Below are 21,621 nucleotides of genomic sequence, written 5' to 3' on the forward strand. Positions count from 1 at the left end.
TTCTCTTTACGATTGGTTTATTCGTTTGGGCGAATTATTGTTGATACAGCCATTTTATTTTTAACAGGATTGAAGCTGTTTTTTTAATCTATATTAATCGGATACGCTTAAACAGCCAGGAGCAGTTATTGTTGTGCGTCGGTAGGAATTTGTAACTAGGACTAGAGCGCTGCAAACTATCAGAAATAATTCAACTTGGTCTTTTAACATCCAACACCAAGACAAAATGGGAGAATCCGGTGGTCAAGTCAGATCCGGGTGTAAGTAAACTTCTATTGCTGTCACAAACAGTAAATTTAAAACAACAAACTTAAGTGATCAGATCAGATCAGCTGATTAAAACCTATACACACCTGATCGCCATTAATAGTTATATTATTATTATATTACTTGTTTTTATAACTTCTTGTAATCCACATTATTTTATCAAGATATTTAGTTTAAGTGCATACTGTTTTTTTTTTTTAAACAACTGTTACAGCATGGTCTACTGAAGCTAACTTGCTGTACTAGTTTAACCACTACTGTACTGGTTAGAAAATGCAGGATCAGCATAAAGTCCTTCTCTGATTATATGCAATCATAGAAAGAAACAAATATAACATGTCACTGTGACATGAAGAATGTGTTAATCTATAGTGTAATTTGCAACCACCCTTATCTTTGTACCTAGCATAGGTTTGGTGTAATATATGATTGAAATCAGGGGAAAGCCTGAAATCGTGCTCAGCCTGAACTCACTCTCTTACTCACTCTTTAGAATCTGGTTCAGATGTATGTTCAGGTTTAAACCTTTCTTTTTGAAACTTCTTCAAAAGATGAACGGTTGACGGCAGAAGAGATGGATGAACAACGCATCCAGAATGTGGCCTACCAGTACCTGTGCCGCTTGGAGGAGGCAAAGAGGCAAGACACCTCCACTGTAATTGCTACCGCTTCCCTTTAAGGGAAAACTCCAACCTTAAGCATTTAAATATGTTTATGCTGAAATAGGTCAGATGTGTTGATGGCATCTGGTCGGTTAGTGGGTGAAATATGTTTGCATTAGGTGCCTGATGCCACACTATTACGTTACTATGACAGTTACAGTTCTACTTCTCGGGTTGTCCTGAGTATTTCAACTGAAAATAATTGTGGGTTTTTTGTTTTTTAGGATAATTGTCCTACCAAGAAACTGGTATTTAAGAGTGGAAACCTCAATCAATGCTAGATCCCTAAAAAAATAACTTATTTTGTCTTACTTGCCATTTCCAGTGACACTGTCCGAACCAAAAAAAAAAAAGTCACACATTCTAAGATTTCATTGAGTCAATTTTAATGACCACAGTGCACAACTAGTTGGCCAATTCATGTGTGAAAATGTTTCCTCATACTTCTAGGACCACTCTTTCACCCCTCGAGTCCTGGAATATTCCTGTGTCATTAGGAAAAAAAAACCTTCACTGATATGATAACTGGGTCTTTCAGTACATTCAGGTCATTAGCGGACTTCACTTTATTTCCACTTAACGTTGCCAAGCCTAGACCTGACCTAGTGAAGAAACCCCAGATCATAACATCGCCTCAGGAGGCTTGCACTGTGGGCACTATGGATGATGGGTTGCTTCATGCACTTCCCTTCCTACTCTGAAATGCCCATTGATTTCTAACCACATTTCGTCCACAAAGTTGATGTTTCAGCACTATCCTACCAGGTAGTGATAATGTGTTGAAGGCTTTTTATCCCATTTCCAGTAATTTCACATCTCTATAGACGTTTTCTTTGCTTGATTCAGCCTAATAGTTCTTCTGAAATGGTGACCTTTTTTTGGCCCAGGCAGTGTAAGAGAAATGCAATATTGAAGTGGTGAAGACAGCGAACATTGGAAATTCCCAGACTGCAGTTCTGTTGTACAACATGGTAGTGTGGTGTTACAGGCTAGTTAGTAAACTACAAGATGACAATCATGAAAGTGTTGCTGGTAATTTTAGCATGCAAGTTGAAGTTTTGGAACATTATCAGCCAGATGTACAATTGTAAAGATTTAGTATGCAAGCCATTGAAGATAAAAAAAAAAAAATAATAAAAAAAATCTTTACGTCTTGCATAGGTTGATTTGAAAACTATCAGAATAACCTTGTTTGGAAGCTTTCATTTTTAAATAGCCTTGTGGAGGTTTTCTAGTCTCTAGTTTCTCGTTTTCTAACTCAGGTGGATGGAGGCATGTCTGAAGGAGGAGCTTCCACCACCGACTGAGTTGGAGGAGGCACTGAGGAATGGAGTTCTGTTAGCTAAGCTTGGCCACTGCTTTGCTCCAAAAATTGTTCCACTGAAAAGGATCTATGACCACAACCAGGAACGTTACAAGGTTCGGCTAGTATGGAATTAAGATTTTTTTTTGTATGCAAAATTGACAATTATTATTTTTGTATAGCCTGACACTGATGAAGCACTAGGCAATGAAAACAGATAATCTCTTTAACCCTCATTGGCCGTTTCCTTAGGTACACCTTGGGTTAGCTCCCTTTTGCCTTTAAAAATGCCTTCATTCTTTATGGCATAGATTCAACAAGGTGCTGGAAACATACATAGAGATTTAAATGTATACTGACATTATTGCATTACACAGTTGCTGTAGATTTGCCATGATATGAATGTCCTGTTCCACCACATCCCAAAGGTGCTCTATTGAACTGAACCTGAGTACAGTGAACTGATGGTGCATAATTCATGTTACTGATTGGTGCATAATTCAGTGTTCATAAAGAGTTGGAGAGCTACAATACTTGAGTACACTGTGGCATTTATACATTGCTCAATTGATATTACGGGGGCCCAAAATGTGCCAAGAAATGATCCTCCACACTATTACACCAGCCTAAATCGTTTTTTCTTCCTGTTTATGCCAAATTTGGCAATTCTCTTATGACCTCTGGCCATCACCAAGGCATTTGTACAGAAAACTGCTATTCATGGATATATTCTCTTTTTTTAGACTATTGTCTGCAATCCATAAAAATAACGCTGCATGAAAATCCCAGTAGATCAGCAGTTTCGGAAATACTCAGACCAGCCCATCTGGCACCAACAACCCCACCACATTCAAAGTCATTTAGATCACATTTCTTCCCTATGCTTTATGCTCGATTTACACTTCAGCAGATCATGTTGACTAAGTCTACATCCCCAAATCCCTTGGGTTAAAGCCATGTAAATGGCTAATTAGATATATGATTGAACAAGTTTACCTAATGAAATGACCAGGGAGTGTATAAGCTGCTCTTACAAGGTACTGTATATGTGCCTAATTAAAATAATATGCATTTAAAAAAATAAATAATAAAAAAAAAAGCAGTGCTGCATCCAGTTATTCACACTACTGTCTTGAACAAGTCTCTAAATGCATATAACCACGAAGTGCTAACGGACACATTGTTGGTGTTTTTTTTTTTTTTTTATAGGCCGTTGGTCTGCAGTTCCGGCACACCGATAACATCAACCATTGGAGGAATTCCCTAGTGGAGATTGGGCTGCCAACGGTAAATTAAACTGATACAGCATTTTCCTCTTTACGCATTCATGTTCTTTTATTTAATAATAATAATGATAATAATATTAATAACCACACACAAACAATTTTATTACATGTGTTTTTTTTTTTTTTTTTTAGATTTTCTACCCAGAGACCACAGACATCTATGATAAAAAGAATATGCCAAGAACTGTCTATTGTATCCATGCTCTCAGGTCCATACTCACTTTTCTAAAAACTGGAAGTTTGAGATATGCTGTGTATTTAGAAAACCATGTTTTTAAAAAGGAGGTTTGTGGTAGAATTCTGCATGTAATATTTCATTAATTTTGGTGTCTTCTATTTTCTTGTAGCCTTTACCTTTTTCGTCAAGGACTCGCTCCTCAAATCCATGACCTGTGTGGCAAAGTCAAGTTCACAGGTAGGAACATACTGAAATTCAGGTTCCTGAATCAGATTACTTTTGGTTGTTTGTTTCCTGGCTAATTATTCTGCACATTAATATACATTTTTCCCTTCTTGTGGTTAGACGAGGAGATCAACAACATGAAGCTGGAACTCGATAAATACGGTATCCAGATGCCTGCTTTCAGCAAGATTGGAGGAATTCTAGCTAATGAGCTGTCAGTGGATGAGGCTGCTGGTAAGAACAATCACGTCTATGTTTAGCAGTAATACAATTAAACAGCCGTGCAGGTATGTGTTTTTAGATAACTCATCCAAAGGAAACTTGATTTTACCTTCTAAGGCCTTCATGAGTCTGTTATTATTATTATTATTATTATTATTACAACATTATAGATCTAAGAACAGCACATTATTTGTAAGACATAATAGTTAATGATAGACTGTTTTATCGAGGTTGAATTAAGCACGTCTGGGACGTAAAAGTCTTTCCCTGTTCACTTGTGCAGTGCACGCAGCAGTGATTGCCATTAACGAGGCGGTGGACCGGGGCTGTGTGGAGGACACGGCACAGTCCCTGCGCAATCCCAACGCCATGCTCACTAACCTGCAGGACCAGCTCATGGCCGTCTACCAGGAGATGCTCCGCCAGGCTCGTGCTCACAAAGCGGCCAAGGCTTCTTCTAAAGTGAGCGAGATGATGTCTTCTGCTTGGTCCTATTATGTAACACCAATATAGTTTTTCTGAAACAGAATGCAAGTAAAATGAACTATTTAATGTTTTTAGACAAATGGCTCAACGGAAAAGGACATTTATGAAGAGTATTTGACGCAAAGTGAGATTCAAGACAACATCACTAAAGTTAATGGTGAGTCAGAGTTTTACAGTAGTACTACGACTATACTGTAAGACTGCTTGATTATACAGTATATCTGTAATATGATCCATTTGTGGTTTGTGTGTGTGTAGTGCGTGCAGCTGTAGAACGTGTGGATGAGGCAATAGACTGTGGCGATGCCCTGGCTCTACTCTCAGCCCTGCAGAACCCGAATCTCAGCCTCAGAGGGTTGCTTAGAGATAATTCTGACTGGTATCTGGAACAGCTCACGTCAGACCGAGAACAGAAAGCCCTGGTGAGAAGTTCCACAAGTCTTGTACAGGCTTGTGTTTAAACTTTTTTTATTTATTATTATTTTTTTTAACATGTATTCAATGCTGTACTTGGACTCACTTCTTATGTCTGATTTCTTCTAGGATTTGGGGTGTGTGGACCCTCTGGAGAGAGATGAGCTGCAGGAAGGTATCAGTGTGGCCAACGAAGAAGCTCAGCACTCACGAACAAGTCAGTTCATACCCAGCTTTATGACTCAAAAATTGAATTAAAGTGATAGTCAAGAAATGACGTGTATATTCGTGTACAGTGCTGCAGGCGATATCCAAAATCAACGAGGCGTTGCGTAGCGGTGAGTCACGTCAGACTGTGCGTGCCCTGATGAACCCTGATGCCCACCTGCCTGATGTCTACCCATTTGCTGCTGAGCTTTACCAGAGAGAACTCTCCTCTCTGCAGAAGCAGTGCCCCCAGGTGTCTAATATAGCCTTTCATTTACCACAGATTACTGATTCATACAGTTCCCCTTGCTCTAGGGTCATTAAAGCCTACTCGGATGTAGTGGTTTGATTTGTATATCACTGTCAAAATTTGTTCTCCCTACAGGAGCATTTTGCATATTAGACACTTCTGTAATCCAGTTCTCTGGCTCCCATAGGTGGGATCATAGCAATAATTAAGTTCTGCCTCAACAAATCTGCAGCTAAAGCCCAAATATCTGCAGTGAATTCATGTGCATAGTCAATCAAAACACAGTGGATTTAAAAAAAAAAAATATATATATATATATATATATATATATTGTAGATACGAAGGTCTACTTTGATTAAGATATGATGTGTGTGTGTGTGTACAGTATTGTAGCTAAAATGAAAACATTTTTACATGCTTTGTTTGTGCATGTGGTCGTGTAGGGTGGCCTGCAGCAGGAGGAGCTGTATGTAGCTGTAGAGATGCTGTCTGCAGTGGCATTGATAAACCAGGCACTGGAGGCTAAAGACATGGGAGCATTCTGCGCCAGGCTGCTCAGTCCTGCTGCTGGCCTCGCAGACATTGATGACAGCTTAATACAAAGGTCTGACATTGCTTTGCAGCACACAGGATCAGCAGTGGTCTTTTTAACTTGCTTAACTTTTCAACATTTTGTTTACATTTTAGGCATTTGACACCAGGGCGACACCACTTCATTGTAATTGTGCAAAGTACGACAACGTTATGAAAAGTACAAAAAGCAAGTTTACCGTTTAGTCTAGCTGTGAAATATATTTTAACATAAGATATTTCAGTTCAGAGGGCACAGGTGGCTCAGTAGTAGGTTTCTCGCCTGCCATGCGAAAGGCCTGGGTTTAACTCCCACCGAGCGCCCAAACCCCAGACACTTACTGTAATACAGTGCCGGTCAAAACCTGAATAAAAAATTATTGATTAGAAGTGTGATATATATAAATTTTATTCTTTTAGAATAGGTTCAGATTTTTAAAAATGAATCTTTAGATCTCTAGATCTTTAGATTTTTTTTCTTTTTATTAAATTATTTACAAATTATTATTGACGTTAAATTGTGTAAAACTGAACAAAGCCCTTAAAATTATGCCACAGCTTTTGCTGAAAATTCAAACCACATCCGTCTTCTTTACCTTTACTGAAAATATTGCTTATTCTTCTCATTCATTTCTATTTATTCATTGTATATTGGTGGTTGGTGTTTTTACACCATCTACCGGACTGAATTTTGGTGCGGAAGGTTGTCAGGGAAAACGGGACACACCAGTTAACCCAGTATTTCCCAGGTCCAGTCCTGGAGGATTGCCTGCTCTGGACATTTTAATAGTATTCTCAAACTAGCACAGATAATTTACCTAAACAGCTAATTAACAGCTTTTCCACCACACCAACACAAGTTGCAGGACATTTCGTTTATTAAATAATTTTAGTTTATTTGAATGATCTAAAATCTGTAAGAAATATAGCTATTCGAATATTAGTGCTACAGAAACAATCGCAGTGTCACAGAGGATTGATTCTATACTGAGTCTCCATATGATTCACGGCTTTAGTGAAAATGCCGTGGTGCCATGTGAAACGTTTTCTGACGCACACATTTATGCATGGCTCTGTAGACATTATATTATGTAAATCTTTGCTTAGGTATTTCGAGGAGCTTTCTGAGCTGAAGTGGAAGGCAGGGAGAGCGCTCCTGACCTGGAATGAGCTACAAAGTGGAGTAAACGGTGTCAACATGGCCGCTCAGGAGGAGCATGACCGTAAGAACATGTTTTTACCTTCCCTAATTTTTCTGCTTTATAGAAGTTTTGGCCTTTTTAATGATCTTAAATCCTTGTGTTTTAACTGCAGAGATCCTGACTATTGGGCTGATCAACCAGGCCCTCAGCCGCAGTGACCCTCAGAAAACTCTAGCCGCGTTGCTGCTGCTCTCTAGTGGCCTTGTGGATGTAGTGCCACAGAACGGCAACCGCTACCATGATGTACTGACTTGTCTCAGGAAGCACAAGGCAGAGGTGCTATACACAGCCATATGGAGAAATGATTGTAGAAACATTGACTGATCTTTAATGTTTCCTTTTCATGTTTCTGTTTGTGTCTGTGCGCATGGTGCAGATGAGTCGGGATCCTGGAGCAGAGCTTTGGTTAGCTGATATTCAGGAGGGAGTGAGCCTGGCTAACCAGGATACTCAGAAAGCTCTGAAGAGTGAGTGTATACAGTATAAACCAACATTGTGATACTTTACATTAAGGAAGTTTTAAACATGCCTAGCAGACCCAGATGAGAACCAGCCCTTGGATCATGCATTTACAGACGTGTTTTCTGGTTTTAGGCGTTATAGTTTAATAGTTGTGTGATTTATGTTGTCAGGATCTTTGGGTCTGGCTGCTGTGAATCAGGCAGTAAAGGAAGGTAAAGCCTCCCAGACACTGCGAGTGATGCGTTTGCCAGAGGTGGCTCTGAGGAGTGTGGTAGCTGAGTGTGCGGCTGCGTACCAGACTGAGCTGTCAGCCCTGCTCCGTGCCAAGCACATGGAGGGTCAGTCATATGATAAACTGGACTGCATTACAACATAAAAAAAACACACACATTGTAACAGATCACATTGTAGAACTTCTCTTATGTCTCTTGCTTTTATCAGGTGATAACAAAAGCCCATGGATAAGGACAAAGACTGTTGATGGCAGCTCTTACTACTTCCACCTGCAAAAGCTGGAGGGTACCTGGGAGAGACCTCATGGCTTTGTCCAGAATAGCATCTTCCTCAGCCATGAGGAAATCCAGGTACTCACTTGTGTTACTATGGGGAACTGTAACCATAAATAACAGACCTCCTCAAAAGTCATTATGCAGTATTCCTATTAATAGTGTCTCTTTATCTTGTTATAGTCCTTCGGGCAGTCATGATTTCTTTGTTGTTTTTGTATAAACATTAATTAAAAACCTTTGAATTTAAATGCATTGGAATATTGATGAGCCTAGTATTGTATATTTCAGATTATATAATGAATATAAGCAGCACTAAGCGATGTGTTTGTGTTTCTTAAACTACATACAGTAAAAAAAAACATGTGGCGTCTTATTTTAATAAGCAAAGAAGGATGCATGATTTTTTTCGCCCCTCCCCAAAACATTTCATTTTTACCCAAACTATATTTATGCCCTAAAGCTACCCAGAATTAATTGTTTATAAGGAGTGTCTTTTAACCTTTCCTCATGTGTGATTAATTTTTTAAGCATCCTTAACAATTGTGCCACATCCCAAATGATGTCTTAGTTGGTATACTGTATATACCTACTGCAAAGGTATAGTGTGTGTGTCATTAATTTTTTAATATTTATGTAGGTGACAAACACCCAAAGAGTTTTAAGAGTGATTTTCTTCTACATCAAGCAACCAGGATATGTAAAATATATTCACATGTTTGGTGACTATAAGCAGAATGTGTGAATTTACAAATGTATTAATATTCAAATAATTTCAATAAGTTAATTTCAATAATAAATTCAAATATTTGGAGTAGAATTCATACAGCAACTTGAATTCTAATAGCTGTTACTTACATTAACCACTCTCTTGTCTTCCCTTGCAGGCAGTGTGCAGCAGTGCAACTATGGCACACAGTCGGGAAGTGCAGTGGAAGGCCAGTGAGCTGTTGGTGGTGCAGCTGCAGGCTCGTGCACGAGGCTTCCTCCTGCGGCAGAAACTTTCTGAGCGACTGCACTTCCTCAACACCCAGCTACCTGCCATTATAACCATTCAGGTAAGGAAACATTAAAGACTACCATCAATAAACTGACTGCCGTGAGGTTATGGGTTCAAGCCCCAGCACCACCAAGTTTTCACTGTTGTGCCCTTGAGCAAGGCCCTTAAATGTACCTGCTTTAAGGGTGACCAGTAATTAAAAATAATATATAAAGGATGGGTCTAAATCTTCAGTTTTTTTATAAAGTAGACCAAGCTCTCAGTTGTTTAAGGAGTCGTCCAGAATGATGCATGCTTTATATCATTTACAATGTTTTTGTGTTGGTTTGTTAGTCTCACTGGCGGAGGTGTCTGCAGCAGAGGGCCTATAGGGAGAGACTGGAGTACCTCTATCAGAACTGGAGAGCAGTTGTCAAAGTAAAAGCTTGTTTGTTTTTGTAAAGCATATAGAAGTCCTTTCTTTGTACCGTTTCTCATCTTGCTGTGCTGTCATAGATCCAGGCTTGGGTGAAGATGTGGCTGGCTCGGAGGCGGCACCTGGCTCGTCTGCGCTACTTCAGAAGACATGCAAGTGTCTCAGTTTTGCTGCAATTTGGTGCAAGTATCAAAAGTGAAAAAAATCAAGATGTAAATGTATTTTTCTGTGTTTTAGGTTGGTGCCATCATTAGGATCCAGGCTTTCTTCCGAGCCAATAGGGCACGTGAAGAGTACAGGATGCTGGGTATGAGCTTTTTTTTCTTTTTGTTCCAAAAACTAATCATAAGTAATGGAACTTCTAAAGAGGCATTTGCTTAGATGCTGCTTGACACCAGATCTTTAAGCTTGTAGAAAAATTGTGCTAGAATCTTCCATTATGTTCTTGCATTATTTGTTTGTTTGTTTATTTATTTATTTAAATGTCTGTGCTCCCACAGTGCACTCCAGTACTCCCCCTCTGTCTGTCGTGCGCAAGTTTGCCCACCTGTTGGAATTGGGGGACAATGACATCCGCCAGGAGGGAGAGCTGTTGCGCTTGCGAGAGGAGGTGGTACGAACCATTCGCTCCAACAGACAACTGGAGTCGGACCTGGACCTTATGGACCTGAAGATCGGCTTGTTGGTCCGCAATCGTGTCACTCTCCAGGTTGGAAAAAAACACACATGAAGACACTCGTTTAGCCCTCTTAGACTGTTGGCATGCTCTTCTCTTCACATCTCATCTGACTTCAATTAGTTAATCGTTCTCAGAGAAATATCAAAGGGCAACATGCTTTAGTTGTTTATTCCGTGACGCCAGGATGTCTGTTCACCAAAACTACTCCATGTGTGATTCTGTCCTGTTTTGGTCTGGTCCTGTGGTGCAGGAGGTGGTGTCACACCATAAGAAACTCACCAAGAAGAATAAAGAGGAGCTGTCTGACATGATGGCCCTGGACAGACACAAAGGCCTCAAGTCTCTGAGCAAAGACAAACGGGAGAAGTTGGAGGCTTATCAGCACTTGTTCTACCTGTTGCAGGTACATTCATTTCCTACATGCATATGGTCCTTGATCTTGAAGGAACGTGCCAGTTTCAAACAAATATTTATACACCATCTGTAGTGTATGTATCACTGACAATACTTGACGCAAGTTGTCCTGTGCTGAATACGAAACAGAGGACTGATGACAGGACACACACTTAATTGAAATTCAAGAATATTAAACACTGTGACTGTTTAGTGCAAATTTATAACTACAGCTGTAACGGTACTGGTTTAGAATGAGACTATTGGAAATGTCTAACACTGCTGATGATTATGTAATTTGATGTAAGTGATGATCAATTCAGTTGGTCAGGTCTAGGCTCAGCGAAGTAATGTGGCACTATAATGAATAATCTAAATGTACTAAATGACCAGATTATCACATCAGTGCATTCTTCCCTGATGAAAGAAGCATAGAATTGTGAAAGAATGGTTCTGGGAGCATGAGGAATCATTTTCATACATGAGCTGGCCACCACATTGTGTGCTGTAATCAAAGCAAAAGGTGACTAATGAAATCTTTTGGTCAGGCAGTGTATAATGTTAACTAAACTGTTTTTTCATTTTCTTCTCACAATGCAGAGAAATGCTTTATTTTGAACAAATTTGGCTGTTCATTTATGCCAGTGATGCAGCAGATGGAGATTACATTAGAACGGCAGTTCTCAACCCTGGTCCTTGAGGACCCCCTGTCCTGCATATTTTATTGCTTTCTCAGCTCCCAGCATATCTGATTTTAATTAATCCGCCAATTAACAGTCTTTAATGGAAGTGCTCGTGATTTGAGCAGGAAAAACACTAAAATGTGCCGGAAAGAGGATTCCGCCAGGATCAGGGGAGAGAACCACCGCATTAGAAGATAACTAGGGTGCAATGCCGTGCTTGTCTTTACTACCTTAGGTGTTTTGGATCTGCATATAAGTACTGAAACTGTTGTACGTCTGTGATGTGTCCACAGACCCAGCCATCATACCTGGCCCAATTAATATTCCTGATGCCGCAGAATAAGAGCACACGTTTCATGGAGACTGTCATCTTCACTCTCTTTAACTACGGCTCAGACTGTAGAGAGGCGTACCTGTTGTTGCAGCTCTTTACTGCGGCCCTCCGCCACGAGATCAAGTACAGTTCCCACATCTCACTTTATTTTATTTCTTTCATTTTTTCCTCGTGTTTTTTTAAGCATAGATATGGGTAGATGGTGTACCATTTAAAATGCTACAGAAAAAACCCCACCATACAGTATAACATGTTATGTATTTGTCTGTGAGAAAGACTGAAGGTGGACCAGCCTCAGGAGGTGGTGATGGGGAATCCCACAGTCATAAAGATGCTGGTGAGTTTCTATCGTCATGCTCGTGGCCAGAATGCATTGAGGGAGATTTTGGGGCCAGTGGTGCGTGAGGTCCTGCAGGATCGCACACTCAGCATTCGGATAGATCCTGTGGAGATTTACAAGAGCTGGATCAACCAGACTGAGAGCCAGACCGGCCACAAGAGGTCAGTGTAACATCTGGTCGATGAATCCACATGCTGTATGTTGGGGAGATTATTCACTCGCATCATATTGGTTGGTTATTCGTCTTCTTGTAAAAAAAAAAAAAAAATATATATATATATATATAATATTTTCACGCTGTGGTTGTTGTTGTTTTCACAGTACGCTGCCGTATGAGGTGAGTGCAGAGCAGGCACTCTGTCACCCAGAGGTGCAGCAGCGTTTAAGCATTGCAATGACCAACCTGAAGACTCTGACTGACCGCGTGCTCCAAGCCATCACCAGCAACCTGCACAAACTGCCGTATGTTCAGTATATATACACACATGCATAGTGTTTTGTCAGGTCTTTCCAGATGATTTATCCTTGTCGAACTTCTACAGAAACCCAACTGAAAGAAAGGTCCAACATTTTATATCTACCTTCTGGGGGTCTAAGTTCTATGGTTGCTAAACAAATTTATTTGTTTATTTATTTATTTAATACATTTTGGTTATACTTCTTACACGTCTAATCATGTACTGTATCGCATCATCCAATCAATATTAGTGATTTCCAGTTCCCATCCAGTAGTTCTCCCATGTTACACAATTAAAGAACGCTAGCTATTTACTTGTACATAACCACAGACACGCATACATGGTTAGTGCGTTTTGCTTTAATCAACAGGATAGTGATGCTTGTTTTCCTTCCGTCGATCTCAAATTCAGATTTTATTTGTCACGTACACTTTCCTACACAGTACGATATGCAATGAAATAAAAAATTGTCATCATCAAGAAATAAATATGGAATTAAATAAGAAATAAAATATATTTTAAAAACTTTATCTATGGAAAAAATAGCTGTAGAGAATAAGAACAAAATATACAATTTTAAAACTTAACTACAAATATTGAATAAAAAATGTTTTGGGGAAAATGAAATCTATTAGAAAGATTAACACAAATAATTTGGATATTAGTAAATAAAGTCTTCACCTGCCATCCATCAGCAGCATCAGTGAGTATGTTGTTCTGATGCAAGCCTTATTCTCATGTGTGTCTGCGTGTTTGTGACTGTAGGTATGGGTTGCGCTACACTGCTAAAGTCCTGCGAGACTCCCTGCACGAGAAGTTTCCTCAAGCTAGTGAGGCGGAGTTGTACAAGGTTAGCAGTGTTAAAGGTTTATTTCCACAATTATGTGAAGTTCAGTCAGTAGAAGTGTGTGTATGTGTGTTTTAGATTTCTACATGTGTGTAATTCCCAGTGCTGTTAGATTGTAGGTAACCTGGTGTACTACCGCTACATGAACCCGGCTGTGGTGGCTCCTGATGGATTCGATGTGGTGGAGTTTGGGGTGGGTTCAGCTCTTCTGCCCGATCAGCGCCGAACCCTCGGCTCCATTGCCAGAATCCTGCAGCACAGCGCGGCACACAAGCCCTTCCTCGGAGACTCTGCACATCTGCGTGCCCTGAATGACTACATCACACACACGCACAGCAAGTTCAGGTGAGTTCAACAGTCATGTAGTAAACATTAGCCCCGTGTGAATAATTGGAATTTTGCGCCTGGTGACTGGAACGTTCTTTATTTGAATAACAGGAAGTTCCTGAAAATTGTGTGTGACGTTCCCGAGCCTGAGGAGCGCTTTAACATTGATGAATATTCTGAGATGGTCATCCTCAATAAACCTGTTGTCTACATCTCTATTGGCGAGCTCATCAACACGCACAGGGTATTACTGTTCATTATTATTATTTTTATTACTATTACCAACTACTTTTTACTTCTGCCGTACTTTTTATGGTAAACATTAAAAGCAATGTTATCTTACTGTCATTTCTGAATTTGTGTTCAGCTGCTGCTGGAGCATCAGGATGCACTGTGTCCTGATCAGAACGATGCTCTCTTCCTTCTGCTGAGGGACCTCGGCAAAGTGCCTTCTGTCCAAGCCCTTGTCGGTCAGTCTGCACATCTGCATGCTCTGAAAAACATCACATGTGACTCCCAACCGATCACCTTCCAAAATCTCAACCTACTTATTCTCCGAATAGATTGATGTTTCTTAACACATCTTTAAACTAACTTCTCCAGCCTTCTTGACAGCATGTTGTTATTTTGGGTGTTTTTTATTTTATTTTATTTTTAACCTAGAGAGAACTGATTTTTACTTATAAATACAGTACTGTGCACAAGCCTTAGGCACATGCAAATAACTGCTGTGGAGCAAAAAAAAAATTATACATTCAAAAAATAATACTATAAAAGGCATTAATGTGTAATTAACAAGATAAAATCAGTAATTGGTGTCATGACCCTTTGCTTAAAACGTAGGCTCGGCTACATTTTGTGCAGTTTTATAAGAAAATTTGCTGCTTAATTTGCTAAAATTTGTCCTTCTGAAGACTTTGTTGCATCTGCTTTTTTTTTCATGCATGCAAAACCCAGAAGCCTTTTTCCCACTGAAAATTGGTGTTTTACATATTATGCTGCCTTTTTTTTTCTGGCCTACAGATATTTTCTTGTAAGATGTTTTTTTTTGTTTGTTTTTTTTTTTTTTTTTTTTTTGTTAGAGCACTAAATGTTTAGAAATCAGAAATATATATATAATTTTTTTTTTTGTACTGACTTTGGAATAATTAAGTATCTAAAAAAAAAAAGGTTCAAATAAATAAATTAGCATAGCACTGTATGTACTTGTATATGTGCGTATATATATAATATATATATTCAGGGTGTTCATGCAAACTTTTAAAAACTTTTCTTATTTTTATGATCACTTGCAGGAGAGGGGGTTATTAACTCTGCAGATCCAAACCTGGAGCAGACTTTGGCTCAGTACAATAAGATGGAGGTATCCCTCACGCTCACCTCCAAGTTTGACGTCTTCAAAAGCTCTGATGAGAATCCTGATGCTCGTGGCATTCTGCTCAGGTGAGCCAGCCTCTCTTTAAATGGCACAAAGTTCGATTAAACATAATAGTTTGTATGGCCAAAAGTTGTTGACACCTCGCCTTCGCACCTATATATTGTTCTTTCTCAAACTGTTGCCACAAAGCTAGAAGTAATCAGTTGTACAGGATGTGTCTCTGTACATCTGTTTGCAAGCATGAAAGTGGCTGTGTGCACAAAGGATGTTTCATGGTTTGCTAAGGCTGATGAAGAACTCAAGTGGCGTGCTGACATCAACCCAACTGAACACCTTTTGGATAAAATGGCCTGAATTTGATAAGTAGACTGACTTATAATGCTCTTGTGGCTGACTGTCCAAGATCTAGTGGAAGTCTAACAGCAAAGGCGAGGCCAAATCTGGAATGGGATGTTGAGCAAGCACATGTGGGTGTGATGGTCAGGTGTCCGCATACTTTTGGCCATATAGTGCCTGCCCTTTTAATTTTGAGTCAGACATTGAACTAACCTGTTAAAGCAGAAACCATATTTTGGCTCAAACACGTGATCACTTTGGACTATAAAGTTGCTTCTACTTCTTCCAGTTTTGTAGTAAAGTTCATGCTCCTGTGCAAAAGCGAATTTTTCTAACGTGCATTTCTCCTATCTGCATATGAATTAGTAAGAATTTTGAGTTCCATCCCAAATCCTATTCTTAGGGGATCTTTTCTTTGCCATTGTTGCCTCTGGCTTGTTCATTAGGACTCCAAATTTGAATCCCTATCCACATTTATGTAATGCCAGTTTGTAATGATGGTCCATTCTTAAAAGCACTACATAAATAGAACTAAATAGAATTTTTTCAACAGTGGCCTCACACATTCAGGTTTAAGGGGTCGATTCCTGCCTTGGGTCTATGTACGTGGATTTTGCATGTTCTCCTTGTGCTTGTTGGGTTTCTTCTGGGTACTTCGGTTTCCTACAAGTCCAAAGACATGCAGATTGGGCTAATTGGCGTTCCCAAATTACTTGTTTGTTAGTTAGTGCGTGCACATGCGCGTTGCTACGGATTAGTACTCCCATCATCTGCCCAAAGTCTCCTGGAGTAGGCTCTAGGCCCCTCCTGACCTTATACAGGATAAGTGGTTGAATGAATGAGAAAATTTTATGCACCTAGTAATATTGCTACATCGTACTGGAGTAAAAAAGAATTATAGTTAACTGGTGATTCATACAGATCCTGCCACACAGTTTGCCACGCATGTAAATCATGGCTTAATTGTAAGTCTAATAATCATGATGCAAAATATAGTTTTACTATTGCTGTATGACATTATATTTAGGCATCAGTACTGAATGGGGGAATCCCCCCCCCCCCCACACACACACAAATTACGTTATTGCCCACTCAAAGCTGTTCAATTTGCTCTGTGCCCACAGGAGTTGCCAGATCACACTGATAAGTGCTGGAAACCTGCCTACTCCTATTTAAAAATGCACATACTTTGTTCCGCTAAAATTAACATTTTTAATAACTGCCCAAGATGGTAAAATGTGGAGACAGACGAATTTATTTTTCGTTCACTATTGTATAAGGAATGAAGGGTCAGTTTACACATCATTTGAATATTGTGACAATTAATAAATTGGAAATTATTGGATATTTTAGTTTAAGGTTTTATTTAAACATTGTCATCTTGAATGTTTATTTAAGACCATGGGATAAGGTTCTGTATTTAATTACCATAAGCAATAAATGAAAAGCAAAATTACATTTGTCTTCTTTTTTTTGCTGATTGCTTAAAAAAAAAAACAAATTCAATCTGCGACCCGAGAACCCATGATCCAATATGAACAGTGAGGTTGCACCCTTACTACTTAACATACTGTTCAGCAGCATGACTCAAAGGATATTATTTTCTGCTGTTAATATTTTCCCTTCTGGTTTATAAAATCGTGATGAAAAATGTAAAGCCTAATAGTTTTATCGATCGATAAACTCATAAGATATAAAAGTGTGTCATTGAAGTACATAGGAAGTTTGTTTAACTAGCAAGTCTTGATTGCTTTACTCTCACCCATGTTGTAACACGTCAACAGTTCAGATCGTAAAACTGTCAAAATGACCCGGAACTGTAAATGAAAAGAAGTGTTAATCAGCTTGCTCTTTCCCAATGTAGCTGCATGGAAAATGCACATGAGTTACACACCAAGAGGTGTTTTCTGACTCGCTAAAGCAGCTTAACAACTGACTATTGACTCAAATACACCAAATTGGTTGGCAGTCATTTTTGGTTTGCTCCACCAAATTCCAGAACAAATTAATACCAGTAAGGAAGACTTAAATCTTTGTTGCATGTGAATACATTATTATATATTTTTTCTCTTTAAAGATCCAATTATTATCGCCGTCTTTTATATCGCCGTCTCTAATATTAAGGGTACAAGTTTTTATTTTTTATTTTTTTTTTTATATCCCTAGAACATTGATGCTTTCTTCCTTCCAGCACAAAAAATATAATTATTCCAGCTAGTGCACATATTTGGGTTTTACCTGTGTTCCAGCACTAAGCAGCTGATTATTGATGTGATAAGAGCCCAACCTGGGGATACACTGAGCGAGGTTCTCCGATCCTCCATCTCTCGGGATCAGGTATAAGAGGCCATACATCCATCCACTGCTCTACCTTCACCACTTTCACTTTCAGTACACACAAGTCGAAACACTATACCTTGTGTGCATCCTTTTGTGTGTATGTGTGTGTGTACATGTTTAGGAGGTGCAGCATGACTGGATGATGCACCGCAGGGCGCAGCGAGACGCCCGCACCCCAGAGAAAATGAAAAGGAATAAGTCTCTGATTGCTGACAGCAACCTGACGCTGGAGGAAAAGAAGAGGAAGATCCTGCGCAGCCTGCGGAGACTCGAGGCTCTAGGAGTACTTACCCCACCAGATTCTGAGACTCAGATACTTCAACTCATTGCTAAGGTACACACACACAAACACACACACAGGTGCACACATTCATGCTGTCTTATGGAGCATATGATGTATTAATGTGTAAACTTGGTGTTTTCATTCTATTCTTAATTAAAATCTTCATCGATTGTAGTTAGAAAGCAACTTGATTTTGAACCAACTCAGTTGCAGAAATGGGATTCGGATATGCATGCATTTTTTTTTTTTTTTTTTCTATAAATGTGAACTGCTGAATGGAGCTCTAATATGTAAACTGGTGCCAAGGGACAAAGCTGTAGTGCTGCAGAAATTAACACTTGGACACGTGCATTAAATTTCTGATATCATATTTCTGCACAATGAAAGAGTTTTATAATTAAGTTTTTAAGACCGCTCAGCCAAAGTTTTTATCTTCCCGTCTTTGATTTGGACTCTAAATGGATTAATGGGTTGCACATCAAATTTAAACAATGATGTGTTTGGTACTAAATGGCTCACGGATTGCCCTTAGTTACACCATCACTATGTTTAATTTTCACAAGTATATGTGCATTTTTGGGGTAAAGCTCCATGTTATTACCTGCTATAGGATATCCGTCACCAGCGTCTACACCGACAGAGGCGGCAAGCTGAGCTGGTGAAGCTCAAACACGCACTGCACAGTCTAAACTGCAAAAGTTCCTTCCACTCGGAACAAATCGACTACTACAGCCAGTACATCTCCACCTGCTTGCACAACCTCACCACCAGGTGAAACACACACGCACACATTGGTGCATAAAGACTCAAGTATGTATAACATGGTGTGTTTATGCGGAGAGCTCTGTGTTTTTTCTCCTGGCCTCTAGTCAGACAAACGGGAAGAAGGCAGCAGACAGTAAAGGGAAGAAGAGCAAGCAGCTGACTCTGACCTATACCGCTGCCCGGCTGCATGAGAAGGGTGTCCTCCTGGAGATAGAGGACCTGCCCGTCACACAGTATGGACATATAAAAGGCCCACCACCCAGACACACTCACACACTTTTGTTTACATTCTTTTTTATAATCCTGTTTAAACTTGGATCCTGGCAATACGCACCAGGAGTTTTGCTTCTGTTAAAAGTATGTTACAGAAAATCTCTTTCTGGATAAACGGAAACAGAAGAGAAGTCTGTTTTTAGATAAGCTTCCAGAGAGCTAAAGACATTTATCAGTGTGACCCAAATCACAAATCGGAGCAATATCAGATGATGGGAGTACTGCCCTTAAGATGCATAAATATTTGCTTTGGTCCGGTTTCAAACGTGTGTGTGTGTGTGTGTGTCTGTGCGCAGGTTTAAGAATGTGATCTTTGACATCATACCCAGTGAGGAGGGAGGCACCTTCCTGGTTAAGGCTCGTTTTTTGGGAGTGGACATGGAACGATTTCCCTTGAAATATCAGGTAATTACCAAAAAATGCACAAATGCTGTTCATCTAAACACTGGTCATCTGGATTGTATTAAAAACAGACCACCGTACGATGCCATGTAAATCATTTTGTAATTAGTTGGTGGTGGTTTTCTTTGTATCAGGAAATTGCTATGTTACTTATGCAAAGTTAAACGTGTGTGTGTGTCTGTGTGTAGGACTTGCTGCAGCTCCAATATGAAGGAGTCGCTGTGATGAAGATGTTTGATAAAGCCAAAGTCAATGTCAATCTTCTCATCTTCCTTCTTAACAAGAAATTCTTCAAGAAGTGATATCTGGACCAGTGATATCTAACCCTAGGTCAGGTTCCTTGTAGTATACTGTATACACAAAACACTCCAAAAAATCAGAGCTCAGCTTTAGTTGATTAAACCCCTTGATTTAAACATGTGCACTTTATTATATATTTGAACATTAGCCAGGAAATGAATAAATGACTGGAAAGCCTAGTGAGTTTTATGTCTACATTGTATGATGACATTATTATAAGAAATGTGCCAGTTGCAGCCAGGATGCCATTATAACTTTCAGGGGTTTGGTGGGATTATATCCATATTGTAGATCCTTTTTGTTGAGCAGTATTTTGTCTCTTTACAACCATGTAGTACTTGCATATTGATATTCCATTACTTCTTGGCCATTTTATATTCCAGCGGGAAAGGTAACACTTAAAGCTTCTATGCAGTCTATTTTATAAAAACCAGCGCTGGCTTAGCTTACTTTTATATCTGGACCTTTTGTTTAACACTAAATTCACTTTGATTTGTCTTTATAACTCCAGTTAGCTGTGTTTTTTTTTTTTTTTTTTTTTTTTTGAGTATTATACTGTTTCAAAAGTGTAATCTGTTATTTGTATTTATCCCTATTCAGTTTGTCTGTTATCTGTTTATGTGCATCACCCCATTCCCTTTCTTGTGTCTGACAATTACTGCATTATTAATTGTGTGCACTTAAATAGAGCACTCCATCTCAGCATTACTCCAGTAGTATTGAGTTTTACCCACTACTTATCAAAAGCTCTACTCCAAAACCACACACACACACACACGTGCGACTGGTGTATGACTGGTCCTTCCTTGATCTGGCTCAGTCTAAAGGTGTATGCTATAATGTTTAAGCTTTAAGTAGTTTTAAGAGCCAGAAGTGTTTGATTTTATGCCTACTTTGTTTTTCATTTTATTCAACATACAGTAAAGTTGCAGGGTATTGGTGGTGTTGCTTGTTTATTCTCTGTATATATTTTCTGTCCTCTTTCTTTCCTCTAATTTTAGTTTTGCTCAGTTTGTGATCTGTCACTTTGTTAGTTTATCCTAAATGACAGGATTTTGTACTACTGTCACACTTTTTTTCCCTTTTTAATAAACTGCTATTTCTCTTATATGGGTTTGTTGCTCAATTTGTAATTTAATAATTAGATTGTGGTATAGGGTGGCAAGGTGGCTAAGTGGTTAGATAGCAGTGTCGCCTTCCAGGGGTCCGGATTCGATTCCCGCCTCAAGGTCTGTGTGCATGGAGTTTGCATGTTCTTGGTGGGTTTCCTCCGACCACTCCAGTTCCCTTCCGAAGGCATGCAGGTTAGGTTAATTGGCGTTCCCAAATGTGCCTGTAGTCTGGGTGTTTGAACGACAGTGTGCACCCTGATTGAATTGGCACCCCGTCCAGGGTGTAGCTCTAAATCTCCTGGGATAGACTCCAATATACAGGATAAAGCAGCATAGGCGATGAGAGAGGTGGTTATATAAAGATGGTGAATTTATAAAACTACACCACAGGGTTGTGGATTATGGAGGAGTACTAGGACTCCATTCACACCTGTTCACTGTGCTAAATATACACACTCTAAGCAGCTCCCTGACTCAAGCACTGTTTAAAACAGCAGTGTGTGTTTTGGATGTGTCCTCTCCCACTGTGAATAAGTACAGTACGAAGTGTAGGAACTTTCACTCGACTGCTCGACCTTTTAATCCATTCCGTCCAGCAGCCACAACAAGCCCATTCACATCTCTCCGTGACCGTCACCGTGGCCCCGCCCCCGCCAGACAACAAACCGTAGCGCGAGAGGAAAGTCATCGACACCGGCGTCGACCAATCAATGACG

At 39.5% G+C, this 21,621-nt stretch overlaps 1 protein-coding gene across 2 annotated transcripts; it reads left to right on the forward strand.

Annotated features, from left to right (window-relative positions):
* The first annotated feature begins 47 nt into the window (after window positions 1-47).
* Window positions 48-20,901, forward strand: iqgap3 (IQ motif containing GTPase activating protein 3). 2 transcript variants are annotated; one of them, XM_053494591.1, is made up of 38 exons: window positions 48-260; window positions 819-906; window positions 2,192-2,348; window positions 3,442-3,519; window positions 3,651-3,727; window positions 3,866-3,933; window positions 4,042-4,155; window positions 4,427-4,605; window positions 4,705-4,786; window positions 4,888-5,051; window positions 5,173-5,260; window positions 5,340-5,503; window positions 5,944-6,104; window positions 7,178-7,293; window positions 7,385-7,548; window positions 7,649-7,739; window positions 7,905-8,072; window positions 8,176-8,318; window positions 9,128-9,298; window positions 9,574-9,657; window positions 9,736-9,807; window positions 9,893-9,962; window positions 10,156-10,364; window positions 10,585-10,737; window positions 11,704-11,867; window positions 12,021-12,245; window positions 12,406-12,546; window positions 13,308-13,392; window positions 13,502-13,734; window positions 13,828-13,960; window positions 14,084-14,186; window positions 15,012-15,159; window positions 17,680-17,767; window positions 17,892-18,104; window positions 18,664-18,824; window positions 18,923-19,051; window positions 19,388-19,496; window positions 19,682-20,901. In XM_053494591.1, the coding sequence occupies exons 1-38, from the start codon at window positions 227-229 to the stop codon at window positions 19,793-19,795; spliced, it is 4,941 nt and encodes a 1,646-aa protein (XP_053350566.1). In that variant the 5' UTR covers window positions 48-226; the 3' UTR covers window positions 19,796-20,901. The 2 variants fall into 2 exon arrangements, with proteins under 2 accessions (XP_053350566.1, XP_053350567.1); XM_053494592.1 differs by lacking the exon at window positions 48-260 and having other exon boundaries at window positions 833-922.
* The last annotated feature ends 720 nt before the right edge of the window (window positions 20,902-21,621 follow it).

The sequence above is a fragment of the Clarias gariepinus genome, chromosome 4 (assembly GCF_024256425.1).
Source record: "Clarias gariepinus isolate MV-2021 ecotype Netherlands chromosome 4, CGAR_prim_01v2, whole genome shotgun sequence".
NCBI lineage: Eukaryota > Metazoa > Chordata > Actinopteri > Siluriformes > Clariidae > Clarias > Clarias gariepinus.

Coding starts and splice junctions, on each gene's coding strand:
- iqgap3 (XM_053494591.1), top strand. CDS start 227: ATGGGAGAATCCGGTGGTCAAGTCAGATCCGGGT. Junction 8,073..8,175: donor CCGTGCCAAGCACATGGAGG/GTCAGTCATATG, acceptor TGCTTTTATCAG/GTGATAACAAAAGCCCATGG. Junction 17,768..17,891: donor CCTCCATCTCTCGGGATCAG/GTATAAGAGGCC, acceptor GTACATGTTTAG/GAGGTGCAGCATGACTGGAT.